Source organism: Channa argus, chromosome 11 (assembly GCF_033026475.1).
Source record: "Channa argus isolate prfri chromosome 11, Channa argus male v1.0, whole genome shotgun sequence".
In the NCBI taxonomy this organism is placed as follows: Eukaryota; Metazoa; Chordata; class Actinopteri; order Anabantiformes; family Channidae; genus Channa; species Channa argus.
Window position 1 is genome coordinate 23,342,937 of NC_090207.1, and position 16,611 is coordinate 23,359,547.

The following is a 16,611-nucleotide window of genomic DNA, read 5'->3' on the forward strand; positions in this document are numbered from 1 at the left end:
AAATGCTCGTTTTAAAAATTAATGTGTACGTAGTGGTACAGAGTAACAGCTACTAATTACGATGGGAGTAGCCGTGTTACATATAAATATCTATTAGACGCAGTAATGGGGAATACACAGAGTTACATTGTGTCCTCGGTATTTTCTGTGTATTTAGCTTATGTTCACATTTACTGTTCCTACAAGCTTCTGAAAACAAATGTACTCCACAGCGAGAAACTTCCAAGTTTCTTGTTTCTTTACATCAAATATTTGACTAGATCCCTGTCAAGGAGAACAGGTCACCTGTATGCTACAGTAAACACATGTGAATGTGTTTTCACAGCCCTCGAGAACAGGTGAGCTTCGTCTACTTCCATTCATCAGTTAGGAATTTTAATTAGTGCAAAGTTGGTATCTGCTGGTCATCCCTGTTTTTAGTATGTGTATCATTTTATAAGGCTGCACACTCCTGTTTTGAGGAGCTTCTGCAGTGCTGCGGGTTACGGATGGGATTATCCAGACACTGAATATAGAGACCTCCCATTGTGCTTCCCGGAGTTTCTCTGTGGCAGGCTACTGCTCATGGTGCTCACTCATGAAAACTTCAGGCTCAGTCCAGCAGGTGAGACTTCCATTAAGCACACCTCTTTCAGAAAGATGAGCAATGCAGACTGCTATATAAAATATAATAATGCACAAGATCCAAGCCACGCATCGTGCCAAGCAGTAGTTCTAAATGGGCATGGATTTGCACTAAGGTTCTTTTAAAATTCAGTATATCTTATCAGTATATTTGAATCAATTGGCCTGAAAAGATTCTAATACCTTTCTTTCTGTAATCTAGAATCAGCTGGTGTCAGGTAAACCCAGATACTAACATAGGAAGCGACTGTGTGTAGAAAAGAGAGTTCATTAATATGATGGAATAAAAATTTTGCTTAAGAGTTATTTAATTACAATTAATGGATCTTTTAGAATATTTGATTTAAGGATGGAGAAAGAAGTTTGAGTTGAAACACTCAAAATGCCTGAACTATTCAAATCAGATACGTTTTTAAGAGTGTCCTAGAAACTACGACGTCAAGTACATTATATTAGGTGTCTTTGCACAGCAAGTACCCCATGTTAAAATGGTTTGTAATATGGAATTGTGAATCACTTTTGTAGGTCTGGTTCTTGTGAAACAGAGTCTAAAAACCCTTGAGCCAGTTGATGAGCTTAAGAAGGGTTCATTCATGCTGCAAGTCCGAGTCCTGGAGTACCGGCATGTTGACACAGGGGTGGAGGTGGATATTTGTCTTTCTGCCACTTCTTATACCGGACGCCCAGTGTGGGAGAGCATCCTGACACTGCAGTCCAAAAATAAGCATCACAAAGATAGCAGATGCCTCCCTAAGTCAGAAAGTGAGAGTGATAAACAATCAGGTACTTTTTATTTCAATATTATTTGCCTCGTACTTGCAAGAATATAAATTCACATCTGCCTCTTACAGCTATGGCAGCCTTGCATTTAATATTTCTCCATTCTAATTACCATAAAATAGAGAAATTTTTAACTCTTCTTGGTCACATTTCCTTGTTCTCACAGGAAAACCAGATGAGCCTTTGTCAGAAAACGAAAAGCAGGTGGATCTCAGAGTTCCCTGGGGCACCTGCTTGCAGTTTGCATGGTCATCCCTTGGCTACTTCCCCTGTTGGCTCCTCTCTTTGGTGACAAGGCTCTTTGGTTACAGGTCACAGATCACACCAACTCTTTGGATGCTGTCACTCTGCTTGGCTGAAATAGAAAAGCACAAAGGTATCCGAAAGGCAAAACTGTTGTGCTGAGTTGTTTTCAGCTTGTCTTGTCAGACCTTTTGACCTTCTGTTGTGTCATCAGGGGTTGACTTCATTACAGCTCCTATCAACATAAGTGCCCAGTTTAAGGAGACTCTGCTGGTACCAGGCAAAGTGACCATCAGGTTTTGGGAGCCACCCAAAAATGGGGGTCAGGTGACTCCCCCAGCCCTCAGATTTCACATTCAACAACATGGAGGCAAAATATTACACATGGAAGGAATGATTTGTAGGTCTTGATTAACCCAAAGGGTTGATATAATTTTAGACTTGTCGGAGTAATTCTAAGCATCAAGGTTGGTTAGTAAGATTAACTTTTTGCCAATATTTGTAATATTTATATAGTTTTAATTTTGAAAAAGTTTTTATATATATATATATATATATATATATTGTGATTATTATTACTATTTCTTTCTTCTTTGTTGATCCCTTTGGGGAAATTGTTGTTGGACAGATGCAAGTAGGTGATTGCACTACTACAAACTGAGGGATTCATGGACAACTGTCCTACTAACTGAGCAACAACTTCCCCAAGCACCTCGTCCTTTATTGATGAAGGTGTTTCCAGCCACAGAAATATCTGTGACAATGTTAGCGCTCATAACGTTGACTGTGACAAGCACTAAATGACAATAAATAGTTTAATGAACCTTTAGTCTCTGTGTGTCAAGTATTAGTTTGTAGCAAGTGGCATTTAGCATGAAAAACACAAATAAGTCGCTTGGCAACAAATATTTGCACCACATAAATCCCTTTAAAAACCACAGCATTATAATAGATACTTTTTTAATTTTTTATTTTACCAGGTAAACTCATGAGATTAAAAATCTATTTTTCAAGTCTCCCGGCCAAGACAGGCAGCGACTTATATATAGTTATAGTTAAATGTTACAGCTCATTATAATGCAAATGTAGACAGTATTTCTACAGGAAATATGGACTTTCCGATCTTTGATCCATCTAATATTTCTGTTTGGAGCTTTTGTGTTGGAAAGGTCTGCTCTCTTGTATTATTTATGCGAACACATTTAGTCCATGCCGTAACTAAAGGAATGGGGGGGGTGGATTCTTGGAGGATGTCTAATGTACAAAAGAAAACACTGGAAGGTTCATCTATGGTTTTCTGAGATTATTGTAAAAAACCCAAAACAAAACAATTGACTTTTAAAGACCATGTTTACTCAGCATTACCACTCTACATTTCAATTACTTGAATTCAAAACTATATATATATATATATATATATATATATATATATATATATATATATATATATATATATATATATATATATATATATATATAATTTTTATATTATCTTATAAGAAATGGTTTAGGAGAAACACTTATTAAGAAACCACTCTTATGTCTGTGTACACACAATATGAAGACACAGCTAGTAGACAGCCTAACATAGCAAAGAGACTAGACATAAAGAAATTGGTTCTGTCCACATTTACAGAAAATCACCTAATAGTTCCCTCAGAGTATCACAAATTAACATCCTGTAAACGTTTTTAAAATCAATTAGTGAGCTTTACACAGTCTGCAGCATAATCTTAAGTGACAAAAGATCTTTATCCAGTGTGAGAACAATCATTGGAGTCTATACCCCTCATCTCTAGTTTATAAGGAGAGGGGAGGGTTTGTGTGAAGGAGTCTGTTAATAGTCATCCAGGCAGAGGAGAAATCAGTTCCACCAGCTGTACTGGAGATCAAAAGGACATACATTGGGCTATCCCACCCTTTGCCATGTGATTACACACACTTCTGGTGAGCAGAGATCTACTCAGAGATCTACTGAGGAGGACTTAAGGTAAAATCATGTTTTAAATATTCAAAAAATTGGGCTTTTGCATGTCTACATCCCATAGCTGGTGGTAACTGACTTTGGTGACACTTGAATCTAATTACTGCTAAAAGAATCACAAAAGCTTTTGTGTCACTCTTTTTTTGAGGGAAATGCTTCACCTCGTGCTTGCCAATAAATAGTATCATGAGTCTGAGTTCCTTAAGACAGAATTACTTTAAGATTCTATAGCTGATTGACAAAAATATAGATAGATAGATAGATACTTCATTAATCCCCAGAGGGACATTTTGTGCATTGCATTGTCTGTTACACAAAATATATATACTTTGTTTATATAAAGTAACAAGATATCAATAAAAGTGAATATAAAATACAATAAATTATAATTATAATACTAATAATACACTGTACATTGTGCGATTTAAGGTCAGCTGAAACTATTTAAGATAAAACTGTTGTCTATTTTCTCTTTGTCCTGCCACTGATTTCTTTGTTAACCTTGTCACAGTCACTGCTGAGACAAAAGGAGCCACCCACCAAGTGCGATGAGTGTATTTAAATCATATCTATTTTTCATCCATTGTTCCTCAGTCACCACCAAAAGCTGGAGTAGAGCACGCTAACATGTACATTTTCTGTTATTATTCATTTATAAAGTCCCGATTCTGTCACATGTACAAGGAGTCAGTGAAGTGTAAGAGGTCAGTCAGTTAGGCTGCTGTATGGTGTGTGTTGCTTTTCATTTGAAGACTCGTAAAATGAAAACACATCACTTGAAGTAGTCTTGTACTTACTGTAAATACTTTAAACTGTTCTTAGAAATGATTTGTGCATTGCAGATTAAAACCAAGTTTGTAAAACACAGAGAAATACTATTCTCTGCTTCTAAAGCTCTGGCAGTTGGGATCTGAAAAGCTGTGTGTGTGTGTGTGTGTGTGTGTGTGTGTGTGTGTGTGTGTGTGTGTGTGTGTGTGTGTGTGTGTGTGTGTGTGTGTGTGTGTGTGTGTGTGTGTGTTAGAACATGAACCAGACACACATTCAGTGTGTCAGTTAGAGCACTTTAGAGGAGTTCGTCTGTCTCTGTCTTCAAAGAGTTGATCCTCAGGGAGTTTGAGTTATTTTTTGCTTCCATTTAAAAGTACCAGCTTCATTTATTTATTCAGAGAAGTCAATTCTAAATGACTGCTTGTTCTTTCTTACCGCTCCACTGTTCATGAAACAACTCCAGTGCACTTACTATTACCTGCCCCAGTTCCTGTGTTAGAGAAGTGAATAATATTAATACTGCATTCTAATAACATGTCTGCATGAATGGGTTATATGGATTAAATTGTTTATCACAGTGTTTTTAGTTTTTGCCCAATATAAAAATCGTCACTTACTATTACATCCAGTTTTGAATATAAGTAAAGAAATATCTAAAATTGCTAGTGTGGCTTCCTGGTGTTAAAGTCACTGCAGTGCAAGTCCTTTAACTCAAGTAGTTATAAAACCCTATTATGCAGTGTTGGACTTAGATAATGGCAATGTAGTTAGTTTAACTACAATTGATCCTAATCCTTTTTTCATTAAGCCTCATTTTCATTCACTTGTAATCTTCATGTAGTCTGACCCTAAACACACTTTCATCAAGGTTTGGTGTCACATCTGAGCCACAGTAGACACGGTACGTTTTCTGTGTTTACCGAAACGTTCGACAACATTTTCTGAGGTCAAAAATGAGTTTTCACTCTACAATCTCTTGTTGCAGAGCATTAAGGAAAAATGAATAAAGAAGCAAGGAAAAGGCAGCACTCCCAGCATCCCCTTCTCTTCTCCCAGAGGGAACATGGATTTGCAGGGCTACCATGACTACCAGAAGGTGGCTTTTGACATGTATCCTAGAAATGGCCATGCCACAGAGAACAATTGCCACAGCAAGACTGTTGGCCTAGATGCCAAGATGCCAGATGTCACCTCCAATGACAGCTTGAATGATGAGAGCTTCCACAGGAACTCCATGTGGATGCTGGATTCGAGCAGCCAGGCCTGCTCCGGGCTGGAAGACAACTCCACAGACCCACCTGAGACCCTGACAGAAAGTTCAACTCTTACCTTTGTGGATACCATTGAGGAATCAGCAGAGAATCGAGGGTTGAGGATGGTTTACCTCAAGGAGTTTGTGCTGATAGATGACGACGATGATGGAGACATGTCACTGAGAGAGAAAACAGTGACAGACTTGTCAAACATGAACGGAAAAGCTGCTGAGCTGGTGTGTGGGAGGCTGCTGTCCACTTCCAGTGGTACAGTGTTGGAGTCTAAAGAGGAATCACCTGCTCCTGAAGCATCACCAGCTGAGCAAGTTGAGACTGCACCCAAAAGGAAACACTGCTGTTTCTGCACCCTTTTATGACCCCACATGTTGTCATAAGTTTGAAACTTATGACATCAAGCAGAAAAGTATTTTTCTGGATCTGGAACTTTAGCAACTCTTCATGTGAATATGTAATGTAAGCTGAAAAGATGTCGGGCTTTCTATTTGGGTTGAACTTACAGGATGTGTTCATGTAGGTAAAGAAAATTATTTATCGTGCTTTTAAAGTTCAACAAACATGAATTTGATGTCTATGATTTTATATTAATACTTCTTTAAACAATGCATGTTCCTAAATTATTCAATCTGAATGACAGAAAGACACAGAATACTACACTAAGTCTTGTTTAGTGCTAATATCAAGTAAAAAACTTCATTACCAAATTTTATTTGTAGTTAGAATATTTGTGTATCCACTTTGTTTAGCCCTGGACTGTGGGATAACTGCAACCACAACATTACTGCATATATGACATGATTATACTGAGGTATTGTGCATTTAGGATCCGGTTTTATTGATCCAGCATTTAATGTCATGCCCTGAAGGTTTTGACCTCTCGAATAGTTTTCTGACAGCTGGATTACTCATGTGTTTTACATTGTACAGAAACACTGTGATCTACCACGTGGCGGCATGTATGTGGTCACAATTCACAGTTCATGTTTCTCCACTGATCGACTGTTGGTGGCAGGAAGAAGAATAGCAATGTGCCAACATTAATAATGAGGAATAAAACTAATTAGCCAATAAACACTTGTATTAACAATGTGGAAGTTTTTTAAGTTGCGTATCAGCACATATGCCGAATGAAAATCTGAACTGAAGTAGCTGAAAGTTGTAAATTTCAGCAAAAAGTCAAAAGATGATTAAAAAAAAACTTGCAAAGCAATGAGCCCCAGAAATTACAAAAAAAAACTTACTTCACATCTGGAATTGTTGCATTTGTCTGCAGACAGGTCTCTTCCTTTAGCGAGGCTCCATGTAGCATCTTTAAACTGAGTTTTCACTCTTTGTGCAAACAGCAGTTTGTACTGGACTCACACATATAGTTATTGCAACTTTTTGTTGAATGAAAGTATCCTTAAAAAGTACGGCGCATGTAGCATCCCTGCGTGATTTGGAGGGTTTCTGGGGGTCCCACCATATTTTCTTTTTTGGTGGTTTTGTTACTTTATATGTTTAAACTTTGTATCTAAGCTTGTATAGAGCTTTCCCAGACTACAGACTATTGTTACTTCACACATCATCTAATAGTACACTTAGTTATTAAAGCCTACACTCTAATCAATTAATAAGAAAAGTGCTGTTGAGTTTTTACTGTCCTAAATAAAATATTGATTTCTTGTAATATTGTTTGTAATAAAATATAATACATTTGAAAACAATGATAAATGTGTGTGCTATCATTGGCATTGGGCAAACTCAATATAAAAAAAAAACTAGATTCTCTAGTCTTTCATTAAATATGTTATAAAAATATATGTAAAAATATGTTTTTTGTCAAATTTATTTATTACTCATGACAAACAAAAATAATACACAGTGTTTTATTATTATGATAAAATAATTGCATCTGAATAACACAAAGTTGTTGTAAATAAACTCTTAATAGCAACCTATGTGAAACCTAACATCTACTGGTGTAAACAGGGATGAATGAATGATTCCTCTTTACATGAATGATGCATCTGCATGTCATTCTGACACTTCACATGATACAAAGTGAAACACCAGTGAACAGACACCTGCTTTTGCCCAGATGATTGTTGTTTGAGGCTATTTTGAACGTTTAAGTCATGATATGTGACGTATGGTACCAACAGGGTTAAAGCAGGTTCTGTGTGGGTGTGGGTACCAGCTGACTGGTACCCACACTGATTTGTTTTTTGTCAAAGTAAAAACATTCTGCTGATATTACAGCAATGGTAAAACTCAATCAATAACTACAGCTCCCTAATACATTTGGTTTAAAGAAATACTTTTGAAGCAACTTATGTTTTCCCCTTGGGGGTATACTGTTGGGTCTGGGTAGAGAAGTTTAGGGGTTGGCTGCCCTGAGGGTTAATCAGTCCAGTCCAGCAGGCAGTGCTGTGAGCTTGTAGCTTCTCTGGTTTGATTGACAGCAAGACCCCAGTTTGAAGCATGCTGGTCAGAGAGATAGTGGCTCACCAGACTTATCTCCCCCTCCCACGACACACCAACGGACCCCAACACTGCACCAACATGCTCCCACCACCAACCACTACTACTAATTATTATGCAGTGGGGTAGTTTCTATATAATGTATTTAAAGATATGTAAAGATTTCATTTTTAGACGCAGTGAGATGTGGTTAATATGCTTCAAAACAATACAGATAGATGTTATGAAATGAAACTGTGTTAGTAAGAGGGCACCCAGCAGGTTTATTAGGCCAAAAATAGCTGTTATCAGCCCCTGCAGCATGAGAGTGCAGCTCACTGAGCGTATCTCCCTCACATGTAAGTGTAACTGCATGTGTCAGAGGGTGACAGATGAAGCCACAAAACCCATCTGCTGCAAGAAGACCATTGAGAAAAGAAGTTATTTCTCAGGGTGACCTCAGCTCACCCGCTCGCAGCGTCTTCTCAATCCTGGTTATCAAAGTCACTCAGCGTCATCATGGTTCACAAGACGGAAGCCAAGCGTTTTTAAAAAAGATGAGGAGGTTGAGAGTCTGGTGAAGTAACAATAGGGAGATTCTCAGAGAGGATGGACAAGAAAGACACAACAATGATTAGGGTTTTTCTGCTCTGTGTCCTGGCAGGTGAGAATGTTAATGACAGTTTTTTGTGCCTTGATTCACACTTGGTCATTAGTAAATCTTATTTAAAATGTTACCATCTTCATACAGATGGAGAACAGTGCCGAAGCTTCTAAAGACTAATGGACGTCCTTTCTGTCTTCTCAGGTAACATGCCAGCAGCCGGCCAACCTCTGGATGTGTGTGCCACCTGCCACACTAATGCCACATGTGATGACAAGGCTGATGGTTCTGGCAAAGTCTGTAACTGCAAGTACGGCTTTGTTGGAAATGGAAGAACTTTCTGTCAAGGTGGGACAAACATTATTTTTTGTGTTTATCACCTTAAAAATCTTGAGACTGCACCCAGTGTGAACATAGATTTGAAAATGTGGAATTCAAAATGATTAATGCTATAATGCAGATGTGAAGGAGAAATAGCCATGTTCACCAGCTTAGTTCAGTATGTCAGCACGCTCACATTTGTTAATCTCACATAATTATATAACATTATTATTTACACTTTATTATAACAACTGTATTGGACAAATTAAAGTGGTCTGGTGTCACTAATGTTTAAGTTTTATGGTAATCAATCCAACACCAACCTGCTGGTTGGCTAGATCTAGGACTTAGGATCAATGACCTGTGCAACACTGCATTTCAGTCTGAAATAAAGTCCTAGATTCACTGTCATGGCAAAAGTGTCCTACTCGTTTTGTTATGTTGTTTAGTTCAATGTACATTGTTTTCTTCCAGATAAAGATGAGTGTCAGATAGGAGCCAGTAAGATCTGTGGGCAGCAGACCACATGCCACAACACATATGGCAGCTACTACTGTACTTGCCTGTCTGGCTACAGCCCTTCCAACAACATGGCCATTTTCATCCCAAATGATGGCACCCACTGCCAGGGTGAGTCTTTTTTTAATTGGGCTACATATAAAGATGAAAACTCAACGGAAGCAATAGGACATAAAGTCTTTAACAAATCAAAGTATAATGGTGCCTCTTTTGTAAAAGGCTGAAATAAAAAAAATGCCTGTCTATATGATGGTTGACTTCACTGTTTGCTTTTCCTATACTCACTCGCTGAGTAGACATCGATGAGTGCAGGATCACAGGGGTGTGTGGAGATGGAGGTCAGTGCAGGAACCTGGATGGCAGTTTTGATTGCAGCTGCAGGCTGGGATATCAAGTCTTCAATGGAGTTGAACCCTTTCATCCTCGTAGAGACGAGGCTTCCTGTAGAGGTAGAACTGCATTTAATGATGATGGTGATGGTGACATGATAGTTTTTCAGTAATATAGCCCCACTGGAAAACCTGTTCTGCTTCAAATTGCTGTGTATATTAGTTGATTAATGTTTACACAAGAATGAAATGTTGGTCAAAAAGTAATGAACAGCTACATAATTAGCAAGAAGACAAGATAGACATAAAACTATATAACAAAATTATTATGTGGATGTTATATTGCTGTGACTTTTTTTCTAAATGCAGAATACGTTGAGGTTAGTGTGCACAGTGGGTAAAACATATCTTATATTATTGTTTCGCTCAGTGGTTGACTGTGGCCAGCCTGCCTCAGTGGAGGACACTGTGCTGCTGTCAGTCACAGGAACCACGTATGACAGTGTTGCCGTGTTTGCCTGTGATGAAGGCTTCACATGGAAGAGTGGAGACAACAGCTCTGTGTGTGGTGCTGATGGGCTATGGAGAGGACCTACCATAGTCTGTGAAGGTAACAAAAGCAAAAAAAAAAGTCTTTGTCTTTGTTCATCCCATGTTTTGTGTTCACACACCAACCACTGATCTTTCATCAGGACACAGTATGACCTTGTCTACCGCTGGGTATTCTTGCCATTCAGACAGATACCGTAGGGTGGGATAATTCTCAAATGTAAATCTTTAGTGTCTCTCTTTCGGGCCATATGGTGAGGGTAACATTGTTGGTTGTTGATGAAATGTTTTGAAAACTATTGTATGGATAACCAATGCATATTCTGAGTTTTAACAGAGTTAGCATGCTCTCTTCTTGCCCTTACTGTGTGTTGGTTCTCCCATTTTTCTCCCACAGTCCCAATACATGCAAGTTATCTGGTGATTCTAAATTGCCCATTTATGTACGATTGTCTCTCTTACACTTACAAACATGTACAGTGAGTTTTCACTGCTTTCAAGAGCACAGGAATCCTGAAATTGGACCGAGTTTCTGGATACTTTCATGAAGTGTGTCACTGTTTTGGCTCTCAGAGGTTGACTGTGGTTCTCCACCTGCTTTTCGTGACTCTCATATGCTGTGGAACAACAGCTCAAGGATGGGCACTGAGGTGTTTTATAAGTGTAACCCAGGATATCATAATGTTGGAGAGGGCAATGTCTCCATCTGTACAGCTGCAGGACAATGGGAGACCCCGTCTTTGCTCTGCCAAGGTATACTCTCTAATTGATTAGGGCTTCTGCTTTTAGGATTAATTGTAGAACCACTAAAAAATGATTTATTGTGACTTATTTCTGTTTTCATTTTTAGTTTCCTGATCCAAGTAAGCTAAAACCTGCTATTTTTATTGCTCGGTTGTATTGTATGTTGTTCCTTGTAGAAACCTTGTGTGGAAGTCCTCCCATAGTTGAATCCACTAAGCAGGTGTGGAACGGTTACTCAACCCCTGGCAGCACTGCGCTGTATTTCTGTAAAGAGGGTTTTTACGGTAATGGAGGACATAATGTGTCGATCTGTAATGAAAACGGTCAGTGGACACCCACAACTCTGTCATGCAAAGGTAATTCAATCAATGTAGACAGCTGAAAATGTCTTCTTTCCAAATGTGAAAAGATGGGGATTGTGCTTGTCTTATAGCTAGTTATATTGGTGTTTTCACTTATTTTGGCTAATCAGTCTGTGGATGCCCACAAGTCCTGATAAGTAACAAAATAGAAGATATTATCTGCATGACTGTAGCACAGGATGTTTTAAAGGGAAAAATCCCTTATACGAATCTGGGATAGGCTCCATCACCATTCAAATAACACCATTTTGTTAACTTGTTGACAGTTTCTTTAGAATAAATTCTTAAAATGCATTATGTTTTGTTTTTATTCTATATAACCCCCCATGTTTATCATTTCCTATCCCAGAAATATTATGTGGGGATCCACCTACACTGCCCCACACTGGGCAAGTGTGGAATGGCAGCCTCACCCCTGGAAGCACAGTGACTTACTACTGTAAAATAGGATTTTTCTACAATGAAGGACATAATGTGTCAGTTTGCACAATTAATGGTTCCTGGACAAAGCCAAACATCGCATGCAAAGGTAATGACTTGCTCCAAAATGTATGATTTTATTCTCCCCAGAGTCACATATTGAGCACATTCATGTAGTTAAATGATGTAATTTCCATCCCTGTAGAAGTGGACTGTGGGGTTCCCCCAGCCATCCCTCATTCAGTAATGCTGTGGGATACAGTTTCCACTGTGGGCTCTCAAGTTGTGTATCAGTGCGAATCTGGATATTACAGTGTTGGACAGGAAAACAAATCTGTTTGTACTCCCAGTGGTAAATGGGATGAGGTGTTTCTGCTCTGTCAAGGTGACGATGACATTTATTTAAGATTCAAACTGTGTCTCCTGATTTGAACATCTACAGCATCTAACTATCAGTGACCTGTGTTTCTGTTGTAGAAGTCAGTTGTCGAGAGCCTGTTGTTAAACCTCACACTAAAATGGTATGGGATGGCACATCACATGTCGGCAGTGTGGTGTTTTACCAATGTGATGAAGGATTTCACAGCAGGAGCTTGAAAAACCAGTCCACATGTGGAGAGAATGGACAGTGGGAGGATGTTGATCTATGGTGTCAAGGTGCAATGTTTGATGACAAATATATTGATAACCTATAGATTGGTTCATCGTTACCATCACATTTGCAGCATTTTGCACAAATACATTTAAAATCAATATATTTGTACAACAAGTTTTTATGTGTTGCTGTGGAAAGGAAAATAGTAGTATTCTTGTATGACGTTTGCAAAGAAAATCAATTATAGTTCTTGAGAGTATAAAGCTCTTAGGAAACACAGATGCTGTATGTAACATGAACTCATTGGACACTGCATTTGGCACCTCTAATGCATTCCAATACAGCAGCTCTGCCTCGAATACAACTTTTCTTAGTTTTTAAGTTGAGTCTGTCAGGTTATGATTGAGTTTAAAGTGGGTAGTGGAGTCACACTGGAGGTCATTTTATTAAAAGATGGTTCTAATGTTTATTCTCATTCATTTTAAATAGGATGGCAGTGTAAAGGTGTACCTAATGAAATGGCCAGTGAGTGTCTAAGTGTATGTTTTAGCAGATCTTCGTGTGATCTTCAAGGATTATACTCTGCTCTTGTTTTGTGTTTGTTTTTTCTGACATGCCTGTTAATAGACCAGAGTCTGTGCTAATTCATGTCTGTGTGCAGAAATAAGCTGTGGTCCCCCACTAAGCCCTCCCCATACTAATCTCCTTTGGGACCACACCAGCAGACCAGGCAGCATGGTGTTATATGAGTGTATGGAAGGATTTTACCTGGAGAGTGGAAATAATATGTCAGTGTGTTCATTATCAGGAGTATGGGGTGAAGTATCTTTAAATTGCAAAGGTAAAGTAACAGTGTTTATAAGCAGAAATGCATCTTTTCACCTGTGGCGGAGTCGTTGTGGATTGTTATTGATATGTTTTAGTTAATAAATCTTTTTTTTCCTATCCCTGCTTGGGTCCTATGTTGGTTATTTTGTGTTCTGAGGTAAATTTTGTGAAAACACAAGATGTTTGAATGATTCTTTCTTTCCACAATGGTCCTTCTCTTTCTTTCAGTAGAGTTCACCAACAGATGTGGATGTGTGTGAAGTACACCAACTATGCATTTAAAGCTTCACAATGAAACCCATCACCTAACCCAAGCTAATTCATTGCGCTGTTTTTCTAGCTAAATGTGGTCCTGTTCCTTTCCTTGCCAACTCTGAGGTGGTGTGGCATAACAGAAGTGTTGTGATCCACCGCTGTGTGGATGGATATCACAGCTGGAGGGGCAGCAACATGTCTGTTTGTGACAGATCTGGGGAGTGGCAAAGAGCTACTCTGAGATGCATAGGTGAGTAAGCTTGTTTAATGTCACAGGTTTGCATTTTGAACAGAACTATAAATGTACTTAGTTTTTATTAATTGCATGTGTATTTGTATTCCTTTCTCACTAACAGAAAGAAAGCCACCTATCACCCATATTTTTGTTGTGAAGGAAAAATGTGTGCAATGGAAAGCAGAGAAGTATAAGGAGGACACTGAGATTTACAAGGTAACAGGGCGTGTCATCGTCCTTTTTCCATTGTTCTGTTTTTGCTGTGTATCCTGTACAATTATTAGTTGATTAAATTCTTAAACATAATATCTTCTTGCTTGCGATTATGTATGGACTGTTAAGCATCCGCCAAGCAACTGCAAAAATGTCTTTGTGACCCTGGCTGATCATACATGTAACCCTTCCAGGTGACATACACGGGATCCAGAGACTTCCAGAAATCTTTTCATGACAAAAGGCTACAGTCTCTGAGCTCTAAGGCTGAGCAGCTGGAACTCTGTCTCAACCTGCTTCCAGTCACAAACTACAGTATCTCTATCACTGCAGTGTCTGCTAGATTCACAGCCACTACATCCACTAACACCAATTTACCAGGTGACAACTCTCCAGCAATTTTTACTGCAATGAGACTAAATAATTTGCTGCATCAAAAAAAAGCTTGTTTTTTAGTTTTCTAAAGATACTGAAAAGTGAGATTATTGTATTTTCTTAATAGTGAAGAATACACATTAAATAAAATAACATTTGATAGTGCCCCCAGCACCAATTGTTTACTACAGAGAATTTGAAACTCCTGTACCAACGTTGATGCTTCGACGATCAGTCAACACACTGGATGCAATAAGGTATTAATCAAGACGGTATAGTGCAAAGTGCAGTATCTGACTCATACGCTGTAGACATATGCAAGCATTTTCATGTTTTAAAAAGCACATTGATGGCCCCAATTTATGTTGAATCATTGATAAAACCTCATTATAAATCTAGTTAATAACACATTCAGAACTCTTGCAAAAAATAAATGAGCTAACATGACTTTACCTTAAGTATATTCTTGTTTTAATATATTAAGTCACTACCATATGCATATTGGCCTATTGCACTATAAATCAATATAAAGCCATTGAAAAGTAAAATAGTCATATTAATAAATCAAAATGTAGGGGTTAATAGGTTGATTATTTATATTATATTTTCAAATTAAAACATTGATATATTTTATTCTTCATTTCGCAGTTTGTACCAAGTGTTCGTGCTCCCTGTAGAGGGAATTTTGGTGTTTGATTGTGCATCTCCTGGAAGTCCAGACCCACTGAGCACAAGTGAATCGTCTGCAGAATACATTACTGCCCAGATCAATGTCAGAAATGTCAGGACAGAAATGAACTTTACTGTAGGGGATGGACTTCACTATGGAGGTTTCTATAATGCCCCACTGGAGAATGGCAGGGACTATTATGTCATGTTACGAGCCGTCAGCCAGTGGAAAACAGTGGGTGAAACTGTTGTACAGTATCAAAGCTATTAACTGTGAAACTGCAGCACACCTTCCTTGTTAAACTGTCTGAATGTTTTCTCTTCCAGGATTTAAAAAGTACCTGTGTCCTCTGGGCTAAAGTAAGAGGTAATTCACTGGCCAATGTACACACGTGCCGATGAGTAATCTTTACAATTAGGACTTTTAGATTCAGATTTACTTTTTGCATTTTATTGTGTGATATTATAAAACCTACAACAGAAGGAAACAAAGTACAGTGAGGTGAAAAAAGTGGAAGAACAAATGAATAAATTAGTGAATAAACACACACTTAGTGCGATGCATCCACATATGTGTACCACAGTCAGTCCCCAAATCCTCTCAACCAAGTGTTTCACTAGGAACAGTTAAATCTATGGGATATACATTAGTAAACAAAGTCAGAAAAGGTGGTGGACAGCACACATGACCTTAATGATTGAACATAAACCCCTCATTATTGAAATGAATTTCCATATGAGAGTTCACTGATTCAGAAACCATGGTCACCTTTTCAAATATTCTTGACAAGTGGGTGAGTGCATGTTCTGAGCACACCGAGAGAGCGGTCCAGGATTGAATGCTTGACCTATTGAAACTATTCTTGTAGCATGTTCGAGCCCAACACTTTACTAAAACAGTTAATGTTGTTTTTTTCCTTCAATTTGTCACCAATCTGTATTTAAAATACAAAAACAAGTAGATTTAGAAAGTGCTAGGTATTTGCTGATTTACTAATACACAGCATTTCCCCATTTCAGGTACATCCTATGTTTTGAAGGTTTCATCACTGTCTGCTTTTGTGTCAGTGGGACTGATTGCCTTGGTCATTTTGGGTGGATACTGTTTCATCAGGTATGGGAAGGCAGTACTGTACAGTACTTTACCAACTTTAGTATTAGTAATAATAGGAGTTTATTTATTTATAACATACTGTAAAAGTACAGTGCATATACATATACAGTGTATACTAGTTATACACTGCAAAAGATGTTTACTGTAATTTAATGACATGGTTTCTTCTTTTCCAGGTTTTTCAAGAAGACATGAATCTCCTAGGTTCTGGTTTTCTTTACTTTTATTTCCATGTATAAGAAATCAAATTGCAGATTGTTACATTTTGTTTTGTAGATTTTGTAAGAAATGATATTAAACCTTTTTCAGTATCTATTGTGTGTGTGCTCTGAATGAATGTTTGAATGACTGTTGTTAATATGTACTT

General features: G+C 38.1%; 2 protein-coding genes across 5 annotated transcripts; both read left to right on the forward strand.

The window, feature by feature from the left end:
* Positions 1 to 32: 32 nt before the first annotated feature.
* On the forward strand, positions 33 to 2,957 carry si:ch211-12e13.1 (uncharacterized). Its single transcript, XM_067520998.1, has 5 exons — positions 33 to 338; positions 441 to 604; positions 1,150 to 1,407; positions 1,571 to 1,780; positions 1,862 to 2,957. Exons 1-5 carry the CDS (start codon positions 106 to 108, stop codon positions 2,056 to 2,058), a joined length of 1,062 nt encoding a protein of 353 aa, XP_067377099.1. The 5' UTR covers positions 33 to 105; the 3' UTR covers positions 2,059 to 2,957.
* Positions 2,958 to 8,463: 5,506 nt separating this feature from the next.
* susd1 (sushi domain containing 1) lies at positions 8,464 to 16,557 on the forward strand. Of its 4 annotated transcripts, XM_067521657.1 has the most exons (19): positions 8,464 to 8,776; positions 8,921 to 9,064; positions 9,512 to 9,667; positions 9,853 to 10,005; positions 10,316 to 10,495; positions 11,008 to 11,187; positions 11,355 to 11,534; positions 11,890 to 12,069; positions 12,166 to 12,345; positions 12,438 to 12,617; positions 13,217 to 13,396; positions 13,724 to 13,888; positions 13,995 to 14,089; positions 14,281 to 14,467; positions 14,625 to 14,718; positions 15,110 to 15,365; positions 15,458 to 15,497; positions 16,151 to 16,244; positions 16,421 to 16,557. In XM_067521657.1, the coding sequence occupies exons 1-19, from the start codon at positions 8,722 to 8,724 to the stop codon at positions 16,437 to 16,439; spliced, it is 2,718 nt and encodes a 905-aa protein (XP_067377758.1). In that variant the 5' UTR covers positions 8,464 to 8,721; the 3' UTR covers positions 16,440 to 16,557. The 4 variants fall into 4 exon arrangements, with proteins under 4 accessions (XP_067377758.1, XP_067377759.1, XP_067377760.1 ...); XM_067521658.1 differs by lacking the exon at positions 13,217 to 13,396 and having other exon boundaries at positions 8,465 to 8,776; XM_067521659.1 differs by lacking the exons at positions 11,008 to 11,187; positions 11,355 to 11,534 and having other exon boundaries at positions 8,465 to 8,776.
* The last annotated feature ends 54 nt before the right edge of the window (positions 16,558 to 16,611 follow it).

Bases quoted from the DNA above. Each gene is read 5' to 3' on its own strand.
- susd1 (XM_067521657.1), top strand. From the start codon at position 8,722: ATGGACAAGAAAGACACAACAATGATTAGGGTTTTTCTGCTCTGTGTC. The intron at 9,065-9,511 runs GTGGGACAAACA...GTTTTCTTCCAG, and splicing joins TGGAAGAACTTTCTGTCAAG to ATAAAGATGAGTGTCAGATA. The intron at 13,889-13,994 runs GTGAGTAAGCTT...TCTCACTAACAG, and splicing joins AGCTACTCTGAGATGCATAG to AAAGAAAGCCACCTATCACC.
- si:ch211-12e13.1 (XM_067520998.1), top strand. From the start codon at position 106: ATGGGGAATACACAGAGTTACATTGTGTCCTCGGTATTTTCTGTGTAT. The intron at 339-440 runs GTGAGCTTCGTC...TCATTTTATAAG, and splicing joins TTCACAGCCCTCGAGAACAG to GCTGCACACTCCTGTTTTGA. The intron at 605-1,149 runs GTGAGACTTCCA...TCACTTTTGTAG, and splicing joins CTTCAGGCTCAGTCCAGCAG to GTCTGGTTCTTGTGAAACAG.